This window comes from Elephas maximus, chromosome 16, assembly GCF_024166365.1.
Source record: "Elephas maximus indicus isolate mEleMax1 chromosome 16, mEleMax1 primary haplotype, whole genome shotgun sequence".
Classification (NCBI taxonomy): domain Eukaryota; kingdom Metazoa; phylum Chordata; class Mammalia; order Proboscidea; family Elephantidae; genus Elephas; species Elephas maximus.
In genome coordinates this window covers 20,278,715-20,303,449 of record NC_064834.1, presented here as the reverse complement: position 1 = coordinate 20,303,449, position 24,735 = coordinate 20,278,715, and the positions used below count along the sequence as shown (strand labels likewise).

The following is a 24,735-nucleotide window of genomic DNA, read 5'->3' as shown; positions in this document are numbered from 1 at the left end:
CCAGTGTGAAAAGGGAAAGCTATCAGCTGAATACAAGAATTCATGATGGAGCAAGGTCCTCAAAGGACAGAAGCAAATGGGATCCAGAAGGCAGGAATATTCTCAGACTCCAGGAGAAACTAAGTACAAAGCAAAGGAGATTTCCTGTTCTGACACTACAATCTCGAAACGGTTACTGAACGCCAGCTATCCAAACCAGGAGAAAGGCTTCATATCAGCATCCTGTATGCCACTAAAGTAAAGAACTGGGCTTTTGTTGTTTGTTTTACTGTTTTATGATTTAAAAGTTGTTAGTAATTAAAATAATTTAACTCAGCACAACGTTCCTCTAAACAGCATCACTGTATCCCTGTACTTTTTTAGCTAATCTCCCACTGGATTAATTTCAGAAACATCCTTTGAATAAAAATGACAAGTAAAAAGAAGTAGTATCTCATGATTTCCTTAAAAATAATTCAGCTAATTTTCAAAGGCATGCTTCCTGGCAAAGATGCATAAGGTTCCTTTTATAGGCCTGAACATAACAGAAGAGAACATTAGAGACGACAGCAGCAGCTACTAAGCCTCCGAGCTTTTAACAGTATCTTTTTTATATAATAAATATTCTCCTGAGAAGTTCTTTAAGAATTGCATCTGTATTATGGAGGCCATTTGGACCTGGAAAAACCTGATTCTGCCACTTACTATTTGTCTGTTCTAGAACAAGTTATTAATAGGTTACTTTCTTACAATTTTCTATGGATTAAATTTTTCCCTTCTGTCTGGCCTGATTTGGCTGCCTCAAGAGATCCCACCCCACGCATCTAGATGAACCAAGAATTGCTTCACTTTCCTCTTCTATGGATGAAATATTAACACCTGTTGCGCTGCACCCACCTGTTGTCAAACTTCAACAGACCGACCAAGTGAAATGCAGGCTAGTTTATTCCTTCGTTGGCTCAGTGCGCCAAACAGTAGGGCTTCCAGGTTTAGCAAATAAAAATACAAAATTCCCAGATAAATTTTAACTTCAGATAAATAATTTCAGATGAAAAAATTTTAGTACAAGTATGTCCCATCCAATATTAGGGATATACCTCACTAAAAAAAAAAAAAAATTACTTATAATTTATGTGAAATTAAAACTTAGCTGGGCATTCTGCATTTTATCTAACCCAAGCCCAAACCCACTGCTGTCAAGTCAATTCTGACTCATAGCGACCCTATAGGACAGAGTAGAACTGCCCCATAGGGTTTCCAAGACTGTAATCTTTATGGAAGCAGACTGCCACTTCTTTCTCCTGCAGAGCGACTGGTGGGTTCAAACCGCCGACCTTTTGGTTAGCAGCCTAGTGCTTTAATCACTGCGCAACCAGGGCTTCTCCATTTTATGTGACAACCCTAAGCAACGAGACACCTTGCCTCCCAGCTAGCTACAGCAGAAGCTGAATATAGAAGCCAAAGTCAATGATAGAGCCTCAGGCGTTACATGCCCCCTCCCCTGTACTCACACACACACACACACACACACACACACACACTTAAGTCTCTGCTATATCTCCAAACATCACAGTGTTTCCTCATTCAGGCCCGGATGTGGAAATTTATAAAAAATTTACAGCAGGTACCAATTTCACAATCATAAGCACAGGTGTGCAAAACTATAACTTTCTTTTCCATAATAAAATTAATTTTCTGACTCCAAGCCCCATTCAAGTAAACTCAGGACAATTTAGTGATTTCTCAGTCTGTTTAGCCTGATAGTTCAATCGCATTCAGGTTCACAGCGCTCAGATTTTTCTCTTGCTACCTCCACCCTGGAGGTGAGTCTAAGCCACAGGAGGGTTCATGCAGCTACCAACACATACAATTGGGAAGACAGCCGTCTATACATCCATCAGGATTTGTCTTGGTACCTCGGTGGCCTCCGATCCTGATGCAACTCCTCCCATCTGGTTTTCAGCACTGGGCAGCACTTACTCACATGGCAACTGGGCAGTCAGTGGCTCTCTCAGATCCCACTTCACCCTGTGACTGACGATCCCTGAGGTCAGCTACAGCCCCACCCATTCTCCTTCTATCTACTCCACCTTATCTCCTCCATGTAATGCTGTGCAAGCTCCCTGATCCCTTCTCCCAGCTGACTTCTGCGCCATGCTCTGGTCTCAAGGAAATTGTTTTATGCTCTCCGCACCAATGTAGAACTGGAAAGAAACTCTGGGTGAACAACATCATGGAAGATACTTACTCTGCCCCTAAGACCTCTAGAAACCTTTCTATTCTCAGAGGCCCAGAAAGGACCTGGGATCCACTGGTCATCTCAAATCCCCCAAACTTCAATGAAGTAAGTTCTATCATGTCTCTTACCCTGGCGGGATGATGCGAAAGTAGTGGCAGGCAAGCACAAAAACAGACCACATCTAAGCTTGTTCTATTCCCATTCAACTCTTCTCCCCAGCTCGAAGATGTTTCCTGGGGTGGCAGGAAAGAGAATAAAAGACAACCTAGTTATGCTTCTCCTTGCAAGATATCAAGAATTTGACTTTTTTATTATTCAGCCATGGTTTGAAACTTCACTCCAGTGTAGGTGGCCCAGGAAAGAAAATAGAAAAAAGAACATGATGACTAATGTCTCAGAGTAAGATTCTGCACAATCTTGCCTTTTCATTCTAGAAAAGCACCCCCAATTCCATGTTAATCTGAATGCTAAATTAACCATATCAGTTTCCCTTCTTAATATCCCTTTAGCAGCTACCTTGCACCCGCTAGACCAGTGGTTCCCCTGCCTACAACTCATACTCCCCTTGTGGTGAAATGTGCTCAGCCATACATCTCATTGTTAAGCAGTGCCCTTGACACTCCCTCCAGACAATCCCACTGCCTGCACATTAAGGATTAGATCTATTTTAGTCCCTGTCACAAGAAATTAGGAAAGGATAGATGGGGTAGGGATTAGGACCAACAGGTCTGGTCTGACACTATCAAAATGTAACCTGCTTTTACCTAACATTTCAAGGCTTCAGTCACAGACCCTATACTGACATCCCCATCAAGTGATTAGAGTAACAATTAAGTAGATTAAGGACCTAACCTACATAGTAGTCACTCCTACCCACTGACAGCTTCAGGTTAGAAATTTTCATTACTACAGAACTTCCAATAGACACTGTTACCTAAAATTCTAATCTCTCTGACAATAATCTACAAATGAACATTTGTGTGTGCTAGTAGTCCTTCAGTTATTATCTGAATTATCATCCCCTAATTTTTCTTTGATAAAGCAAAAATTTTTTTAATTTTTCTTTGATAAAGCAAAATGTTGCATAGTATGTTTCTTATATCAGAGCACCCTGGTAGAAAGTATTTACATAATACTGGGAAAAGTCTACCTTCTTTCCATAAACTGACTTTCTTTATAATCCTATTATTTTTTTTACAACTCCTTCTAGCAGAAAATGGTTGCCGTACATAAAGAACACAGCTTTTATCTTCCTGTGTGACAGGCTCATATGTGCCTTTTTATTTTCAGCAGAGTGCCCTAATATTCTGGTGGAGATTTTGTTCATAAATATATGGCTTGTGTTAGTGCTTACGAGAAAGGTAAGTTTAAAAAAATAATTTCTGTCTTTACTAAAGCCAAGTTCCAAGTTTTTTGCATGATTTAATACACTCTCTCATTATTTTTTTAATGCATTTGCCTTAAAAAACCCAAACTTCCCAAATTACTGCATATTAATTTTGAGTTTCCTTTTCAACAGGAGGTTCTCACGCCTGATGTTCTCAAGCCCTGGCCCAAGAGAGCCTTTTATTGAGCCAAGTTTTAGAGTTTGGTTAAGGATAATATTCATATAGTTGACTAGATATGAACTTAGCTATGGTTTGAAAGCACGGCTTGAAATTTTATATATATACATGTATGTATATATATGTTAGGAAGAAAATTTTAATTTCTTATAACATGATGCAATGAAATACATCCGTAGCACTGTCCTGATTTCATCAATTTTGGAGTACAGTTAACAATAAGACGTAACAAACAAGAAGGGCTAATCATATTTTTCATTAATAATCATAAGCTATATATTATTTCTGGTGTCTATAATTCCTTTGATACACACATCTTGTTATTTTCAGAGAAGTTCTAAAGAATACGCACTTCACCTTCTACATGTTATATGTCTATCTTAAATATTTTTTAATTATTATTCAAAGTGCGTCTACCTTTTCAGTTTATTAGCCTTCAAAGAAAATATGTTTTAATGCCAAATTTCATGAAAATAATACTTCACTAGTCTCATCTACCTAAATAGTCACAACTAATTGAGCTCTTCGATCACCAAAAATTTTTTTATTGTTGTAAAAATATACGTAACACATCTTTTGCCAATTCAACTTTTCTTTCTTATACAATTCAATGAAATCAATTATATCAGCTATGTTGTGCAACCATCATCAACATTCATTGCCATATTTTCCATCCTCATAAACAGAAATTCAGTGCTACCTAAACAAAGATTCCCCTCTTTCCCTTTCCCTCCCACCCCTGGTAACCACAATTAAACTCTGATCTCTATATATTTTCCTGTTCTAAGTGTTTCATATTAAGAGCTGTATCTTAGAGTACATTCACTACCATCATGACTTACACAAAGCCACGTGCAAAAAAACCTGTAAAACTGCAGGATGATAATTCTATGCCACTTACCTACCAACATCCTTGAATATTCTCACCTTCAATGTTTTACAAATTGATATCCTAGTGACATTAAGAAATTATTAACTTTCATATACCCACAAAACCTGAAAGCAGAAACTCGTAAAAGGACTTGTACACCAATATTCATCATTGCACTATTCACAATAGCCAAATGGTGGAAACAATCTAAATGCCCATCAGCAGATGAATGGATAAGCAAAATATGGTACATACATACAATGGAATACTACTCAGCCAGTAGGAGAAACACAGTCTTGATACATGCTACAATATAATATGATGGAGCTTGAAGACATGCTGAGTGAAATAAGTCAATCACAATAGGACAAATATTCTATGGCCTCATTTATATAAAATGGCAAGAAAAGGCAAATCAATAGAGAACAAAGTTTATTAGAGGTTATCAGGGATGGGGGGGAAGGAAGACGTTTAACAGTGAAGGGGAAATTGCATTGATTAAGGGTAGGGTTGCACAGCCAATTATTGTAATTGCTGTCAATAAGTGATACACCTGTAAAAAGTTGGACTGACAAAAGTTGTTTGATAGATATATTTACAACAATGATATAAAAACAAAAACAAAAAGAGTAGCACCTGAAGCTGCTTATGTACAACCAAAAACCTCATGGGATTTGGTTTCCTGGTTTGGAAGTTTAGAGTCATGGTTTCATGGGACATCCCGGTTAATTGGCCTAATAACATGTTTAGCGCTTCTGTTCTACCTTCTAGTTCATTGTGTAATGCCTGGTGTCTTAAAAGCTTGCAGGCAGCCATCCAAGGCACAACAATTGGTCTCTATTTGCCTGGAACAACAGAGGAAGAAGATGACTCAGGAATAGAGGGAGGATATGAAATATGTGGGTAATTCCCTCCATGAACAACTGCCATCTTTGCCATATGACCAGAAGAACTGGATGGCACCCCGCTGTCATTACTGAACATTTTGATCAAAGATTCTGCAGAAGAATCCTGATCAAAAGGGGGAAAATGCAGACATAATTTCAAATTATCACGGACTCCAGGCCTCCTGGAGCCATGGAGGCTGGATGAATCCCTGAAACTGCTGCCTTGAGACAATCTTTAAACATTAAAAAATATATATCTCCTGAAGTGTCCTGAAAACCAAACCATAGTCTAGCTTAACTAGTAAAAAACATCTGTCTTGGGCATTATGCTCTTTTAAACTATCTAAATGGGATCAAAGTCACAACAGCAACTCAAAAAATTAGATAGGCACCTTAGAAGGTAGTGAGTATGTTAATGGGGTAAGAACAACTTTAGAAAAGAAGGGTGAGAATATATGCACAACTCAAAGGATGTAATCAATGTCAATGAATTGTACATGTAGAAACGGTTGAGGTGGTATATACTTTGCTGTGTATATGCTCAACAATAAAATAAAAAAGAAGAAATTATTAACTTTCTACAGCAGCAATACATACAAACAGCTCTTCCATCAAGGGTAAGAAATAAACTCTTCCAAAACCTCTTAAAAACACAGCGCAACAAAGATGTCGAGATATTCCCTGTGTATCTGCAGGGCCAGATATTTGGAGTAGGGGAAAAATGCACAGCCCATGATAGAAGTCCATCATGAGCACCACATGTTCACAAGTGGTAACTTACTTATCAGACATTACATTAGTCTTTAGAGTCAATGTTTCCCATATCCTAAATAAAATAAACATCATTCCGGAAATTGTCAAATGAGTTTAACCTGAGCTGTGCCCACTCTTACTATACAGCATTAAAAAAAAAATCTAACTGTCGTTGAGTGGTTTTCAACTCATGACAACCCCATAATTATCAGAGTAGAACTGTGCTCCACAGGATTTTCAATGGCGGACTTTTAGAGGTAGATGGCCAGGTCTTTCTCCCAAGGAACCTTCTGAGTGGATCTGAACCACCAACCTTTTGGTTAGTAGCTGACTGCTTAACCATTTACACTACCTAGGAACTCCTACTATATGGTATAAACCAAAAATAAAATAACAAACCCGTTGCTGTCAAGTCAATGCCAAGTCATAGTGACCCTACACGACAGAGAAGAACTGCCCCACAGGGTTTCCAAGGCGCAGGAGATGGATTTGAGCTGGCGAAATTTTGGTTGACAGCCGAATGCTAACCCCGCTGTCCTACTAGGGCTCATATGTTTTTATTAGAGTTGGCAAGAAACAAACTAAAACTTTCAGTTCCATTCTTCCTCAATAAATGCACACTGCTATTTATCAAGTTTTATTTACTTGGCCTTGAGACATCCCCCAGAACTCGCTATCCTGACCACAGGTGAGAGATGAGGCCTTTACCCTAAGAAAAAGAGCCTTCAACTCAGACAAAAATCTGGCATAGAAGCCCCAGAATGTGGAGATTTATCAGAATAGTTATCCACACCTAAACCAGGTGCAACTGAGTTTGTTCAACTCATGGCAACCCCATGTGTGTCAAAGTAAAACTGTGCTTCACAGGGTTCTCAATGGCTGGTTTCTTGGAAGTAGATCACCAGGCCTTCTTCAGAGGTGCCTCTGGGTGGACTTGAACCACCAACCTTTTAGTTCACAGCCAAACATTAAATGTTTGCACTACCCAGGGACTGCTTACCCATATTTAGTTTCTATAAATTCACAAATGGTGATTATCAAAACTGTCAAAAGTATCCTAACTATTCTCAGTGACTCTAACGTTGAACTTGGGAAAGTAACCAAAGTTCAATTACCTTAAACTTTACAAATAAAAATTCAGGTTCAAAAAGGACAAATATTGTATGAGACCACTGCTACAAAAAACTCATGAAAAGGTTTACACACAAAAAGGAAACAGTCTTTGATGGTTACAAGGGAGGGGAGAGGTTGGGAAGGAAACACACTAAATAGGCAATACATAAGTGGTATCTTTGGTTAAGGGTAAGACAGTACACAATACTGGGGAAGCCAGCACAACTTGTACAAGGCAATGTCATGGAAGCTCCATAGGCACATCCAAACTCTCTGAGGGACCGAATTACTGGGCTGAGGGCTGTGGGGACCATGGTCTTAGGGAACATCTAGCTCAACTGGCATAGCATAGTTTATAAAGAAAATGTTCTATAATTCTACTTTGGTGAGTAGCATCTGGGTTCTTAAAAGCCTGTGAGCAGTCATCTAGGATACTGCACTGGTCTCATCCCTTCAGGAGCAAGGGAGAATGAAGAAAACTAAAGACACAAGGGAAAGATTAGTTCAAAAGACTAATAGACCACGACTACCACAGCCTCCACTAGACTGAGTCCACTACAACTAGATAGTGCCCAACTACCACCACTGACTGCTCTGACAGGGATCGCAAGAGAGGGTCCCAGGCAGAGCTGGAGAAAAATCTTGAACAAAATTCTAACTCACAAAAAAAGATCAGACTTACTGGCCTGACAGAGACTGGTGAAACCCTGAGAGTATGGCTCCTGGACACACTTTTAGCTCAGCAGTGAAGTCACTCCTGAGGCTCACCCTTCAGCCAAAAGTTAGGCAGGCCCATAAAACGAAATGAGACTAAAGGGGCACATCAGCCCAGGGGCAAGGATGAGAAGGTAGGAGGGGACAGGAAAGCTGGTAATAGGGAACCCAAGGCCAAGAAGGGAGATTGGTGACATGTTGTGGGGTTGTTAGCCAATGTCATAAAACAATGTGTATACTAACTTTTTAATGAGAAGCTAGTTTGTTCTGTAAGCCTTCATCTAAAGTACAATTTTTAAAAAAAATTAGGTTGAAGATATACATGTATAACTATCAGGGCTGTAACATGTGATGGATCATTTCATTCTGTACCAACAAAATCATCAAGAAGGGCTTCAGTAACTCTCAGTGGTTGCAAGAAGAGCTTACCACAGTAGAGATAAATATCAATATCTAAATCAAAGTAAAAAAAAAAAAAAGTAATGTTTAAGCAAAATATGTACCTTAAATAAAGCTTCAGAGCAAAAAGAAGTCCTCAAAATATTCAAAACAGTTTCATCCTATAATGTAAGTACTTCCTATCAACAGCCAGCACCACACTTGGACAACCAGCCACAGGTCCGCCGTCGATGCTGTATGGGTGCAGGCACAGGTCATTACCTTCTTAATCATGTATATATCGAAAGGGCTCATGCAGCTCTTTTGGAACAAAGGTTTTATAATGGAGTATATGATAAATACTTAACTATGATGCTACCCGCTGCTATAATAATATAAGCAGCATTTATAAACTAATATTAACATGTATTAACACTGTATGCTACTGTAGAAAAAAAAGAAGAGAAAAACATTATATTCATTAAAATACGGTTAAAGAGAGAAACGCAACGTGCATCACAGGTTGATATTGCGGCACCTTGCACTATTTTCTAAAATCCCAAAAGCGGTATGAAAAATGTTAAGCAAAAATATAATTTGGTCAATGAATACAAGTTTCAGTTGCCCATTGAAGAAAGAAAGGCAATTTACATTACTAAAATCTCAAAGACATTCCATCTGAAATGCAATTTTAAATCTGAAGAATATTAATTAGATTAATTTATATTTTTTGTCATTGAAACCAGAGTGCATGGAAGTATACCTCCACAGACACATACCCTGCTAAATCACTAAACAAAATGTGGAGCAAGCCAGCAACGCTACTCTATGTTCTGACGACATCTCCCCTCACCTAAATGTATTTCAGCTTAAGTGTTTCTACTGCTGGCACATTTGAAGCACAAGATGTAATATAAAAGTTGTTACTTTCCTTTAAATAGCAAAACTTGAAACTGTCCAAATATGGTATCTCAGAAAGCAAAAATGACTATGCTTTAAAAAAATAAAGGAACAAAACGAACTTCTCATTACATATTAAATCAGCCCTTGGGCAACCGGCCCCTATTAAACAAATAGCTTAACATCTACAAAAGGCTGCAGGCCTGGTACGTGCATGCTTAAAGCTCTGCTGTCAGCAGAACTGTCGGCCTCATCTTAAGCAGCCTCAACACTTCCTTTGGATTTTTTTTTTTTTTAATGCCCTAGGCACGCTCTAGGCACTACTATTAACACGAAGAGCTGTAGCTGTGGTAGTAATCTTTTCCCCTGACAAGGACATGGTATGAGTTATTGTAGTATTTCTTAATTATGCATACAGGTAGAGATGTACAGCTTGAATCCATAAGTTTAGTAAGAATCTGTAGGAGATTGTAATTTTCATCAGTTGTATAGTACTGGTGTGACCAAGCTTGCTTTTCTGGAACCAATATGGCCGAGTCAACAATAGTTGGTCCCATGGTCAGTTTAGCCAAGTCATGGTGGATGTTAAAAACCAAAAACCAAACCCATTGCCATCGAGTCAATTCCCACTCACAATGACCATATAGGACAGAGTAGAGCTGTTCCATAGAGTTTCCAAGGAGCGCCTGGTAGATTTGAACTGCCGACCTCTTGGTTAGCAGCTGTAGCACTTAATCACTATGCCACCAGGGTTTCCACTGCGGGACTAAAATACTGCATTGTTACTCTTCTTCAGCATCCTATATCTTAGACTGAGCCTCTCCACATTCTATCTATCCTCTTTTACTTGTGGCAAGGTGATGTGCAAAGGATACCTTCTACAATGGCTGACATATGTAATCTAGAAGAACAAAACATGTGCAGAAACATTTCATTGTAATTGAACTGTGTCCTCCCAAAATTTATGTTGAAGTCCTAATCCCTGGTACCTATGAACACAACATTGTTTGGAAATAGGGTCTTTGAAGACATTATCAGTTAACATGAGGTCACTGAGTAGGGTGGGTCCTAATCCAATCTGAGTGGTGTCCTATAAAAGAGAAGAGACACAGAGAGACCAATGGAGGGAAGATGGCCATGTGACAAAAGAGTTATACTGAGCTGTAAGCCAAGGAATTCCTGGGGCTACCAGAACCTGGGGAGATAGAAGGATTTCCCCGTAGACGCCTTTGGCAAGAAGAGTGCCCTGTGGACACTGAATTCAGACTCCTAGCCTCCAGAACTGTGAGATGATAAATTCCTGTTCTTATAAGCCACCCAATTTGTGGTATTTTGTTATGGCAGCCCAAGAAAACTAATGTATATGTCCTTTCACATGACAGAAACAGCTAAACTATAGAATTTGTGATAAAGGATATTATAGTAAGGGTAGCAATATCATCTATGTCCTACATGTAGACACATACTTTACTACCACAACATCCCTCAAATTCAAAAGCAAATATGTACTAAGTGCCTACTTTTCCATGGACTCTATATTAGGCCCTGGAGACACAACAGGAAATAATGCTATCCTACAGTTTATCGTTTAACTGCCGTACTACTCAAAGTATGGTCCATGAACCAGCAGCATCAGCATCATCTGGGAGCTTGTTTGACTCTCCAGCTTCACTCTAGACCTACTGAATCATGGTGGACACTGCTGGACTATAATACTGCATTGTTACTCTTCTTCAGGAACCTGTATCTTAGACTCAGCTGCTCTCGCATTACATCTATCCTCTTTCACTTGTGGCAAGGAGACATGCAAAATGTACCTCCTACAATGGCTGACATATGTGACCTAGAAAATCATAATATGTGCAGAAACATTCTGTTATGAATTGAATTGTATCTCCCAAAAATTTATGCTGAAGTCCCTGTTACCTGTGAACACGACCTTGTTGGAATTTGTATTTTAACAAGATCCCCATGTTACTTGTATACACATTAAAGTTTGTGAAGCCCTAGTTTAGAGTGCTCTGGTTTAGAAGACACAGGACCTAAAAATTCTCAAAGAAACCAAAATTCCATTGCAGTGGAAAAAAAACAAAATTATGTGTTTTCTGTATTATCTGTGTACCCAAGTATTGAAGTGGTTGAACCAGATAATGCTTATAATTCCTTCCTATTCTACAACATTTTAATATTATTGCATGGGCTTTTCTTTTTAAAAAATGGCACTATTATTTCCATTTACTGGCACCTCAACTTCTAAAACAGTTGTTACTGTTGTTGTTGCTAGTGCTGCCAAGTCAGTTCCAACTCATAGCAACCTTATGCACAACAGAATGAAACACTGCCTGGTCCTGCACCATCCTCACAACTGTTGCTATGTTTGATCCCACTGTTGCAGCCACTGTGTCAATCCATCTCATTGAGGGTCTTCCTTTTTTTGCTGACCCCTCTACTTTACCAAGCACGATGTCTCTCTCCAGGGACCGATCCCTCCTGATAACATGTCCAAAGTATATGAGACATAGTCTCACCATCCTTGCTTCTAAGGAGCATTCTGGTTGTATTTCTTCCAAGAAAGATTTGTTCATTCTTTTGGCAATCCAGTATTCAGTATTCTCTGCCATCTAATACAGTAGATGGATGGATATTAAAGGGTCTTTGTTGTTCCTGCAATTTGATATAAAACTCAATACCCTGGATGATTCTATAGTCCCCAAGCAACAAGGTTCCTACAGACTCAAGAAAGTCCTTGCCCTAGCTGGTCCTCCCTTTATCCTGGGAGAAAACTCTGCCCTGGTACAGATTCCTAGGGTACAATTCCAAATATCAGAAACTCTAATTAGAGTGCAATCATATTCAGAAAGAAATAGGCTTCGCTGAAAAGTCAAGTAAGCTGCATCCCCACTTCCGTCCTTTGTTGTGCATTTCTGTGAACAATCAAAAGACTCCCTTCTGCTTGAGTAGAAAAAGCAGAGAAGACTATACCAACACCCTTTATTGGGAAGAAAAGTTAGCAGAGGCTCCATCGAAGCGAGATACACTCTAAGGCTCTCAATGGACAAAGAGGGACACCTCCATTCCATTTGCCGCTGGATTCAGGAAACAGTGCCACTTCGTGGGCACCCGGCAGAGATTACAGTGGAGAAAATGCTCCTGGAGATAGAGAAGCCAGCAGACATGTGACTTTCTTCTGGGAAGAACTGGACTCACTTCCACAAATACTGCTATCAGAGCCTTTCATCCCAGCCATAGCTAAGCAAACCCTTGCAGCCCATGACCCCTATGAAAGAAACTGGCTGCTAAGGCTTTGTTTTTACACTAGAAGGGATTTCTGTAAACAGCCAGCTCTCTAGGATCATGAAGCTTTTCAGGCTGGAGAGGAATGATTTTCATATCTGCAGGCCTTGTCTCTACGCTTCAAGGTACAACCCAGAGATATAAAAGGGTCAATGTATAAGTGGCTGACATATGCTAAAGGGTTCACAAAAGAACCCAGGATTACAAGAAAATATCAGTTGTATTACTGTCCCCCCCACTTCCACCATTAAAGGTGTGTAGCCTTGTTTGAGATATGTGATGTCCTTGAGCCTCAACTTTCTCATCTCGAAAATAAAATGGTTGGGTTAGAGAAAGTCCAGACTCTTCTTAGTTTAGCACCACATTGATGCAAACACAAGTTGTTTTGTTTTTTTAAGCCACCTCTGAAATTCCTATCAGCATTGTAAATTTTGAGAACAACCCATAACGAAGCATTAGCTATTTCAATAAACATTCCCCACTATAACAGTTATAAGCTGCCACAAGGCAAACTATCGTATAGCACAACAATCTTGTAAAAAAATTAATAAATCTTTTCTGGGGCATGAAAAACAGCTAATGCGTGCTTGATTCAACAGCTTCCTCCCTAAGTACCGCCAATAAACTGAAGCCCAGAGACAGCAGATGGAAATAGAATAGCAAACCTTGGGACTCAAAAGATGTCCCTTGTAATGTTCTGACTTTACTAATTTAACAGAAGACACCTACTTGTCTTGACCATTAACTGTATCCAATACAGAAATCAAATTTTTGAAGGAGAACAAATATCTAATATGCATAATCTTGATTTTTCTTTGTAAATAAAGAGTGAAGTTCTTACATAAAAATCCATAAGATTTTCCCTTCAGACTAAAACTATTAAAAAAGAAAGCACCCTATAAAGATCTGCAGTTTATGAAGTAGTGAAAATGGCTGGATGGCTATTGCCGTGGACTAGAAATTAGGGAATTGTGAATATTAATTCTGAATCTGCTACCAGCTCTGAATGACCTTGAAAGATGTATGCAACATTCTATGTATCAGGAAATGGAAGAATAAATGTAATTCCATCTCTCATTTTTTATTCCTTTAGAACAAACAACTGTATGTTATTGAATAAAAGCGGAATTGTATACGTAATGGATAAAATACAACATCTTTTTGGGTTGGTTTGAACTTTGGTGTAGTATACTGTCTTATAATTCAACATTTTTTATACCTGTGCAATAAATTTTTAAATACAGTCTAAAATGCTTTGTGATCTTCAGAAATGGCTTTATAAGTGTCATGAATAATCATTTTACTTCACTAACAACATAAGAAACAGAGTGCCATCTAAGACAGACATGAATATTTTAGTATGGCAGTCATTAGTCCACTTACCCTTAAAGGAATGATTCAATCAAAACTCTTTCAAGACTGTTGGATTAATTACCAAAAATGGAAGGAACAGATCTTCTTCCAATCGAGTGATTAACATATTTCATCCAACAAAAGCTATTGAAGTGAATATTTTCCTCACAGAACCACTGGTATAGAAGCTTAGCACATCCCATTAGAGCCAGTCAGTCCATTTCCCAATTACAATCTTCCTTAGAGTGCATCTAAATAATCCCAGATGCATATGTACTTTATTTTCAAAGGTCTTCAGTAAAATGTACTTTACAACTTCCACTTTAGGACTAACCCCAGTGGGAAGTTAATTCTACCTTATTCTGGCCTTACAGAAAGCAACTCCCAGTACAATATTATTGCATATCCCCTTCTCGTAAAGGCTCCATAACATTCTCCTTGCTATAAGTCTTTGAATGTTTGAAGGTTATTACTGGAATTCATCACCTTCCTCCTCTCTATATATTATAGTACAACAACAACAACCCAGGCCTAGTCTGTTTTGTTTTGCTAAGCACTGTTTTCACAGGAGCCCCACATTTTTGTCTTGTGTCCTCAGAGTTCTTGAGGTCCAGGGAGAGCCTGATTATTTTGTACATTTTTTTTTTACCCATTACCCATCAGGTATTTACTTCTCAATTCAGGGGTATTAAGCTGCAGACGTTCACACTAAGTAAATTTCCTCTAATTTATTTGTATTTTTCTTCATTGATAAGGGATCATTTTAAATTCAATACCTAGCCTATGAGGTATTATGTACCCTTCTGGTCTTGGCATTATCTAAGCTAAGTAACTTACTCAGATCAGTAAAAGAAAAGAGCGCTTTTGTGACACAGACTATCAGTCACTACCCAACATATGTCTAAAAATTTTCATCCTAAATGTGCAGAGCAGTGATAGACCTTCTGGGAAGTACAAAAATCTATGGAGTACATATCCAATGGAACTTACAAACCATTTGGGAAGATGACTTAGGAGAGTAACACAAAACAACATTATAATAAAAAAAAAAAAATTTTTTTTTTTTTTTTTGTTTAACTACCACTTATACAAACCACATGCCAGGAACTGTGCTAACTCCTTTACGTACTGGTTCCTTTACATACTTTAAAGTACTTAAAAATATATGTGTGTGTCTGTGTGTGTCCTTGAGGTCCAGGGAAAGCCCAGGATTATTTTATACATGGTCAGTCATTACTCATCTGATATTTTATTTTTCAATTTGAGGGTGTTAACCTGCAGACATTCATACTAAGTAAACATAGATATAGATAGATAGATATAGACATATACACATATATGTGTATATATATGTATGCACAGACACACACACGTTACTTTTTTTCTCAAAACAAGTTCTAAATTAGGTGTTATTTTTCTAATGTTTTAAAAGAAGAAACTAGAGCACCCAAGACATTACCAGTAGTCTACCCAGGTTTGGCTGGCTACAAAGCCCATACTTCTAACTGCTACACTACATGGGTCCTCAGTGAATGTACAATCAGGTGCTAAATTGTATGACACATATAAAAGCTAAAGATGTCAAAGAACAACCTACAGACTGGGGAAAAAAATCTTCAAGAACAACATATTCAATAAAGATCTAATCTCTAAAATATACAGAAAACTTCAACATCTCAAAAACCAAAAAGACAAACAACCCAATTAACAAACGAGCAAAAGAGACATGAACAGACACTTCACCAAAGAGGACACTCAAGCAGCCAACAAACATGAAAAGATGTTTGCTATCATTAGCCATGAGTGAGAGATAAATCAAAACCACAGTGAATATATCTCACCCATGTTAAAATGGCACTGATCAAAAAAAAAAAATAGAAAACAATAAATGCTGATGAGGATGTGGAGAGACTGGAACCCTTACACAGTGCTTGTGGGAACATAAGATGATACAACCACTATGGAAAACAGTATGGCACTTCTTTAAAAAAAAAAACTAGAAAAAAGAACTACCTCATGATCCAGCAATCCTACTCCTAAGTATATGACCAAGAAATCTAACAAAAGTGACACGAACAGAAATATGCACAGCTATGTTCACTGCAACATTATTTACAATAGCAAAAAGATGGAAATAACCTAAGTGCCCACCAAGAGATGAATGGATAAACAAAATGTGGTGTATACATACAATGAAATACCACGCAGCCATAAAGAATAATGATGAGTTTTTGAAACATAACATAGATGAATCTGGAGGATATTATGCTGAATGAAATGAGTCAATCACAAAAGGACAAATATTGTATGATCCCACTTTTATAAAAACATAAGAATAGGTATACATACAGAAATCAACATTCACTGTTGGTTACCAAAGATGTGAAGGGGAGGCAGGATGACATACACTCTATATAGTAGACACCTGTTATTTTTGGTGATGGGAAAGGTAATACCAAATGTAGGTGAATTGTGTACAACTTGACCAAGGCAAATGATGTCACTAAAAAGTACATAAGAATAAGGGATGTTTTTGGTAAATGCTATAACATATACAATTTTGAAATGAAAGCAACAACAACCAAAAATATGTTTGTAGTATGTATGCATATACATGTATAGATAGGTATATATGTGTATATACATCTGTGTGTATATATATGTGTGTGTGTATATGTGTGTATCTATAGGCATATGTATATACAGGTATGTGTGCACTGCATATATATTCATATATATAATAAAACACATAAAGGGCACAGCTACAGATACTTCTTGGACATAACCAAAGACCTTGTGGGATTAGTTTTCTGGGTTTGAAGGCTTAAGACCATAGCCTCATGGAACAACTCGGTCAATGGACATGATATAGTTCATAAAGTTTATGTCCAACATCCTAGCTTGATGAGTAGCATCTGGAGTCTTAAAAGCTTGCAAACGGCCGTCTAAGATACAACTATTGATCTCTATTAGTGTGGTACAAAAGAGAAAACCAAACACTCAAAGAAGAAACTTTTCCAGAAGGCTAATAGCCTACGTAAAACACCGCCTCATCTACCCTGAAGCCAGTAGAGCTAGATGGTGCCCAGCTACCACTACCCACCATTCTGATCAGGGACACAATAGATGGACCTTGACAGAATGGGAGAAAAATGTAGAATAATATTCAAGTTCTTAAAAGTCCAGACTTATCGGACCAGTTGAGACCAGAGGAACCCTTAAGACTATCGCTCTGAGATACCCTTTAAACTTTTAGCTGAAACCTTTCTTCTAAAGAACAGATTGGCTCATAAAATAAACAATATCACCCATAAGTTCTGTGCTCCTTTAAAAAAAAAAATCTATATGAGACCAAATAGTCAATATTTACCCTAAAGCAAAGATGAGAAGGCAAGGGAGGACAGGAAAACTAGATTAATAGAAACTTGGATCTAAACCCTTAACCACTGCGCTACCTCAAGAATAGATTTGACGCACTGAACACCAATGATTGAGGACCAGATGAGCTGTGGGATGATATCAAGGACATCATACAAGAAAAAAGCCAGAAGTCATTAAAAAGACAGGAAAGAAAGAAAAGACCAAAATGAACGTCAGGAGAGACTCTGAAACTTGCCCATGAATGTGGAGAGTAGCTAAAGGGAAAGGAAGTAATGATGAAGTAAAAGAGCTGAACAGAAGATTTCAAAGGGCAGATAGAGAAGACAAAGTATTATAATAAAATGTACAAAGATCTGGAGTTAGAAAACTAAAAGGGAAGAACATGCTCGGCATTTCTTGAGCTGAAAGAACTAAAGAAAAATTCAGTGGCTCAGGGGTTAAGAGCTTGGCTGCTAACCAAAAGGTCAGTAGTTCGAATTCACCAGTTGCTCCTTGGAAACCCTATGGGACAGTTCTACTCTGTCCTATAGGGTCACTCTGAGTTGGAAACGAAACTGACTCGACAGCACTGGGTTTGATTTTTGGTTTTGGTTATGGGGAAAATATTGAAAGACGCAAGAAGCATTAAAAGAAAGTGAAAGGAATATACAGAGTCACTGCACCAAAAAAAAACTGGTCGACATTCAACTATTTCAGGAGGTACTATTTGATCAAGAACTAATGGTATCGAAGGAAGAAATCCAAGCTGCACTGAAGGCACTAGTGAAAAACAAGGCTTCAGGAATCAACAGAATACCTGTTTCAACAAATAGATGCAGCGCTGGAGGTGCTCACTTGTCTATGTCAAGAAATTTGGAAGATAATTACCTGGCCAACTGACTGGAAGAGATCCATATTTGGCCCATTCCAAAGAAAGATGATCCAACAGAATGCAGAAATTATCGAACAATATCATTAATATCACATGCAAGCAAAATTCTACTAAATTCAAAAACAGTTTCAGCAATACATTGACAGGGAAATGCCAGAAATTCAAGCAGGATTCAGCAGAGGATGTAGAACAAAGGATATCATTGCTGACGTCAGATGGATCCTGGCTGAAAGAGAATACCAGAAAGATGTTTACCTGTGTTTTACTGACATGCAAAGGCATTCGACTGTGTGGATCACAACAAATTGTGGACAGCATTGTGAAGAATGGGAATTCCAGAACACTTAATCGTGCTCGTGAGGAACCTGTACATAGACCAAGAGGCAGTCGTTCAAACAAAACAAGGGGATGCTGCATGGTTTAAAATCAGGAAAAGTGTGCATCATGGTTGTATCCTTTCACCACATTTATTCAATCTTGATGCTGAGCAAATAATCTGAGAAACTGGACTATATGAAGAAGAATGTGGCATCAGAACTGGTGGAAGACGCATTAACAACCTGTGATATGCAGATGACACAACCTCGTTTGCTGAAAGTAAAGAGGACTTGAAGCACTTACAGATGAAGATCAAAGATTACAGCCTTCAGTATGGATTACAGCTCAACATAAAGAAAAAAAATTCTCACAAGTGGACCAATAAACAACATCGTGATAAATGGAGAAAATATTGAAGTTGCCAAGGATTTCATTTTACTTGGATCCACAATCAACACCCATGGAAGCAGCTGTCGAGAAATTAAACGACATATTGCATTGGGAAAATCTGGGGCAAAAAACCTCTTTAAAGTGTTGAAAAGCAGATTTTGAGGACTGAGGTGTGCCTGCCCCAAGCCATGGTATTTTCAACTGCCTCATATGCATGCAAAATCTGGACAACAAATAAGGAAGGCTGAGGAAGGATTGATGCCTTCGAATTATGGTGTTGGCGAAGAATATTAAATGTATCATGGCCTGCCAGAAGAACGAACAAATATATCTTGGACGAAGTCCAGCCAGAGCGCTCCTTGGAAGTAAGGATGGCGAGATTTCGTCTCAAGTACTTTGGACAACCTATCACCTATCAGGAGGGACCAGTCCCTGGAGAAAGACATCATGCTTGGTAATGTAGAGGGTCAGGGAGAAAGAGGAAGACCTTCAACCAGAGGGAATGACACAGTGGCTGCAACTACGGGCTCAAACACAGCAATGATTGTGAGGATGGTGCAGGGCTGGGCCGTGTGTCCCTTTGCTTTACATGGGGTTGCTATGAGTCAGAACTGACTTGACAGCACCTAACAACAACAACCAAGAAGATAAACTCCGAAATTGTATCTCCAGGTAAGAGAACAGAAAGAGTCTCCATATTCTCCAGTTAATCCTGCTTTGTCATCCGTTGACTTCAGGCTGACTCATCCTGGTAAACCCACCACCTCATCCATCTCTCACAGCCTCCTCTCACCTTTTCCAGTGAAAGCTATTTACAATGTTAGTCTTTTTGACAGAGGAAAATGTAGAGATGCCTGTACCCCGACCTAAAATACAGCCAGAGGAAAAGCTGAGTTATAATCACTCCCTCTCAAAAAAAAGGAAAATAGCTAAGCTCCCATCTGGGAGGGAAAGTACAATAAACTTCAAAGAAGAAAGGTGAAAAATGGAGTCAAGCTCTCCAGAGATCTGTCTGATGCTGGAAAAGAAATCTCTCAAAAATTATAAAAATATCATAGAAAGAGATGGAAAAAAAATAATGAATGAGTCAAAGAAAATAATCATAATCAATTCATTGTTGTTGTTAGCTGCCATGGAGCTGGTCCCCAACTCATAACAATTCCATGCATAATGGAACAAAACACTGCTCAGTCCTATGCCATCCCCATGACTGGCCACAGATCAGACTGTTGTGATCCATAGGCTTTTCATTGGCTGATTTTTGGAATTAGATTGCCAGGCCTTTCTTCCTAGTCTGTCTCAGTCTGGATACTCCACTGAACCCCTGTTCAGAACCATAACAATATACAAGCCTCCATTGACGGACAGGTGGTGGTTGCTCATTAGATGCATTATCTGGGAATCAAACCCAGGTCTCCCACATGGAAGGCAAGAATTCTACCATTGAACCTCCAATGCCCCCGTTGTTGTTGTTGCTGTTAGGTGCTGTCATCTAACAGCACATGTGACTGCACAGAACTGCCCTATAGGGTTTTCCAGGCTATGATCTTTATGGAGCTGATCACCAGGTCTTTGTCCCTCAGAGCCACTGGGTGGGTTCAAACACCAACATTTTGGTTGGCAACTGAGTGTTTAACCTTTGTACCACCAAGGGTCCTTAAGCCATTAGTCAATTTAAAAGAATTCAATTCACTGGATACCCATAATTCAGAATAAGGTAACGTTGGTGCTTTGTGTTTATTTAAAGAAATGGGAAGAAGAAGGAAACACGTTAGGAGGAAGTCTAAATAAGACATAGAGCAAGGGGCAATATGCCAGGCTTTAGCATCCAGGAAGCCAAAGGGTTCATGCCAATCTGAATTTTGAAAGTGTAGCAAACCTACTGATTTTAACTGCCTGTAATCTGAGGCTAAAACTTTTGGCATGCTTCCTTGTTCACAGCAATGACACCATCACCAAGTATTTATTGAGCATTTACCATGTGCCAGATACTGTTGTGAGCACTGGAGAGGATACAGTATTGAAGGTGACAGATGAGTGCCCTCCTTATGGGGCTTACGTCTGTCACACCAAGGAATATTTAATACAGCTGGATCAGGGAACAAATGATCACAAAATGAACAAGTCATTTTCTGGGAATTCTGCCTTATAAGGCAAAAGTTTCTTTGCTGAATCAGCAACTTTACAAAGTGACCTAAATCTTTTCCGTGATGAGAAGCATATTTTCTAGTGTGGGTATAATAGGTTTTGGAGGGCTTTCAGAAGGGCAAGATGGGAAATAAAAGACAAATTCCACCAGGTCAGGGAACAGCTCATGTCCTGACCCATTGAACCCTGCACTTCATTTGTGGCTTGGGATGAAGTACTTGGTTACTACTACAAGTTTATAGGAAGTTCTGCTGACCTTGGAAGCAACACAGTGACATAAAGTTTGTCTTCGCTGTTCTCTGCCAAATCCCCCATTCACTATGCTTTCTTGCATTCCTCTCTCCCCTTCCTGTTTTGAGATTTTTTAATTCTTCAATAATCAATATTTTAATTTACTAGATGCATACAGTGTAACACTAAGTATAAGTTAATTTCCCTCAGTCCATATCTCTTATCCCTAAAAGTTCCTTTCCCTCTTTTTCCATCCCTCTTTGGTCCCTAGGAAACCCTGGTGACATAGTGCTTAACAGCTACATCTGCTAACCAAAAGGTTGGCAGTTCAAATCCACCAGGTGCTCCTTGGAAACCCTATGGAGCAGTTCTACTCTGTCCTATAAGGTCTCTATGAGTCAGAATCGGTTTGGTTTGGTCCCTGACTATCTTTCTACTCTACCGTCATTCTCTTTCTCACCACTTCTCTGCCATTCCCCTTCTATCTATTCTGGCAGAAAGAATGAATGATCACTAGCTATAGGGATAGGTGGAATGGCATGAGTAAGACAAAGAAGTTGACAGTATGCCATACTTGAGAGTAAGACCCAGTCATTAAGGATTCTTCCTTTGGGTTTAATAAATTGCCTTCTGTGCATAACAGCACTTAAGAAATGGTGAGAATAAAGTTTCATACATTTTCTTAGTGTCTGAAGATACTCTTTCAAAATCCTTTTGTGTTTTTGTATATCTTGAAGGAATCCACGTGAGAGAAAGAAAGAGGGGGAGAGGACTGGCCTTTTGGCTCTCACCAGGTGCCATTTTCAGATGTCTCCTAATTGCCTTCCCACTGCTTTCCCAGAGCCCCTCACTTCATTATCCCCAGCCTGGCTCCTTACAGAGACGTTGGGAATATGACAGCTGGGAGAGATGGGAAAATCCTAAGTTTGGAGTCGGTCTGATTTAGAGGTGAAGCCCAACTTCATGCCTTATTAGCCCAATGACGTTAAGCAAGTTACTTAATTCTCTTAACTGTTTTCTCATCTGTATAATGGGGCTAATAAAACCAACTCCACAGTATTGTTATAAGCATTTAATGAGCTAATGCATAAATATTAAAGTGTTCAGCTGCTAACCAAAAGGTCAGCAGTGCAATACCACCAGCCACTCTGTGGGAGAAAGATGTGGCAGTCTGCTTCAGTAAAGATTTATAGCCTTGGAAACCCCTTGGGGCAGTTCTATTCTGTCCTATAGTGTCTCTGTGAGTCGGAATATGTGGCATATTGTTGTTGTTAGGTGCCATCAAGTCAGTTCCGACTCACAGCAACCCTATGTACAACAAAACGAAACACTGCCCGGTCCTACGCCATCCTCACAATCATTATGCTTGAGCCCGTTGTTGCAGCCACTATGTCAATTCATCTCGTTGAGGGTCTTCCTCTTTTCCACTGACCCTCTACTTTACCAAGTATGATGTGGCATATGCATAGTTATTATTTAATAAATAGCATATACGATATAAGGAGCCCGGGTGGCACAGTAGTTAAAGTGTTCAGCTGCTAACCAAAAGGCCGGCAGTTCAATACTACCAGCCACTCCATGGGAGAAAGACGTGTCAGTCTGCTTCAGGAAAGATTTATAGCCTTGGAAACCCTCTGGGGCAGTTCTATTCTGTCCTACACGGTCTCTGTGAGTCAGAATCGATTCAACAGTAGTGGGCTTTTGGTTTGGATATAGCAAAACCAAACCCACTGCCGTGGAGTCAATTCCAACTCATAGCGACCCTATAGGACAGAGTAGAACTGCCCAACAGAGTTTCCAAAGAGTGCCTGGCGGATTTGAACTGCCGACCTCTTGGTTAGCAGCCGTAGCACTTAACCACTATGCCACCAGGATTTCCTTGGTTTGGATATATGATTTATATATTCATACATACATGCAAAGAGATATATACACCCATCTGTCCATCTGTTCCTCAAACACACATAACTTACCTCTCTGTCCTCAATGCCAGTCTCCCAGAGTTCTACCCTTGAAGAATTCACATTTTTCCTAATTCACAATTAGCTAATGCATGATTCTCGTCACTGAATATGTACTAACGAGAATGGATAAGAGAACAGGACAGTGACTACTGCCTGCCAACCTAAATACCCCTCAGTGGTAAAATACGGCTCTTGGAAACAAAACCGTATTAAAGATTGCATCGGCCAGAGCAGGGACTCATGGTGTGAATTTTAAGCAGCATCATCTGGGAGCTTACTATAGCGGCTCTCATAACAGTGGCTGCCTCTGTCACCAGTGCTAATATGTAGGCCAACGCTAATTTAAAAAAAATAATAAAACTTAAAAGGATATTGTGTCCTTATTTCACTATGAACTAAAGTAAGTGCACAGATATCATTTCATTTGCCCCAGAACATTATACAAAACAAATATAATTCCTAGGAAAACAGGGTCATAGGAGGGTAAAATGCCCATCTAGTGTCTGTGATAGAGTGAGATCTAGAACATTCTCTTCTCAGGCCAATATTTCCAGGTCATACCATGTAGGGGAAGTCCTCCTCTGAAAACTCCCATGCAAAAGATGCAAAACTTGGGAATCAGGCCATGGCAAGAAAGTCACATCCATTGCCACCCTAACAAAAAAAATTCTCTTAAGCAAGTCAGCCACTTAGTCATTTTTCTAGACGCTATCCATCATTGAGCACATTCCCAAATTTCACACAACCTAATTTAAACATCTAACTGGCAATTTTGATCGGAATAAACAGTCAATCAAAGCAAAAGCTTGACAACCCTGACACCTAGTGGCTGTGAAGAAACTGGAGAAAATCCAGACTCAGTATTTGCAAACATAGAATTTAATGATTATGAATACTAGGTTTACAAAGTACTAATTTTAAAAAGCAACCCTATAAAATCTATTTGGGCTCTGGGTTTATGTCGGGGTCAATACAGGGAGCCAAAAAAGACTTACATTTGTAAGGCATATCTTTCTTAAACCTTCCACCTGTAGCAAATGCTTACTAATTTTCAAAAAAGAACAAACGAGGAAACTAAAGATCAGTGCACGTTGTGGCATTTTATCTTGACTCTTTTCCTTAAATTTTTTTTTTTTAACATACACCCAAATCCTTTTCCTGATCTTTGTGATTTTTCTCCTCAGATGTTCCCCTGTCAAAAGTAAAAGCAAGTTGGTCAAGCCATCCTAAAGGTTCCCTTCTGCCACTGAGGTGTCCTAGTCAAAAGGATACGTGGGCCTTCACAAATCAGTAGCAGCTTTCTTTAAGAGAGCTATAAGGACACAGGTGGAAACCCGTAACGCGCACATCTGAAAACAAGGACCGTACTGAACACTGCAGGAAGCT

At 39.1% G+C, this 24,735-nt stretch overlaps 1 protein-coding gene across 4 annotated transcripts in view; it reads right to left on the bottom strand.

Moving 5' to 3' along the window:
• CTNNA3 (catenin alpha 3) overlaps positions 1-24,735 on the bottom strand; it is a 1,852,175-nt gene that overhangs the window by 1,655,676 nt on the left and 171,764 nt on the right. For 2 of the 4 annotated variants that reach the window (XM_049856011.1, XM_049856012.1), the window contains one exon: positions 2,347-2,451. The exons of the other annotated variants lie outside the window; for them this stretch is intronic. In XM_049856011.1, the coding sequence (XP_049711968.1) occupies positions 2,347-2,451 (105 nt within the window). The remainder of the gene's footprint in view (positions 1-2,346; positions 2,452-24,735) is intronic. 4 annotated transcript variants of the gene reach the window in all.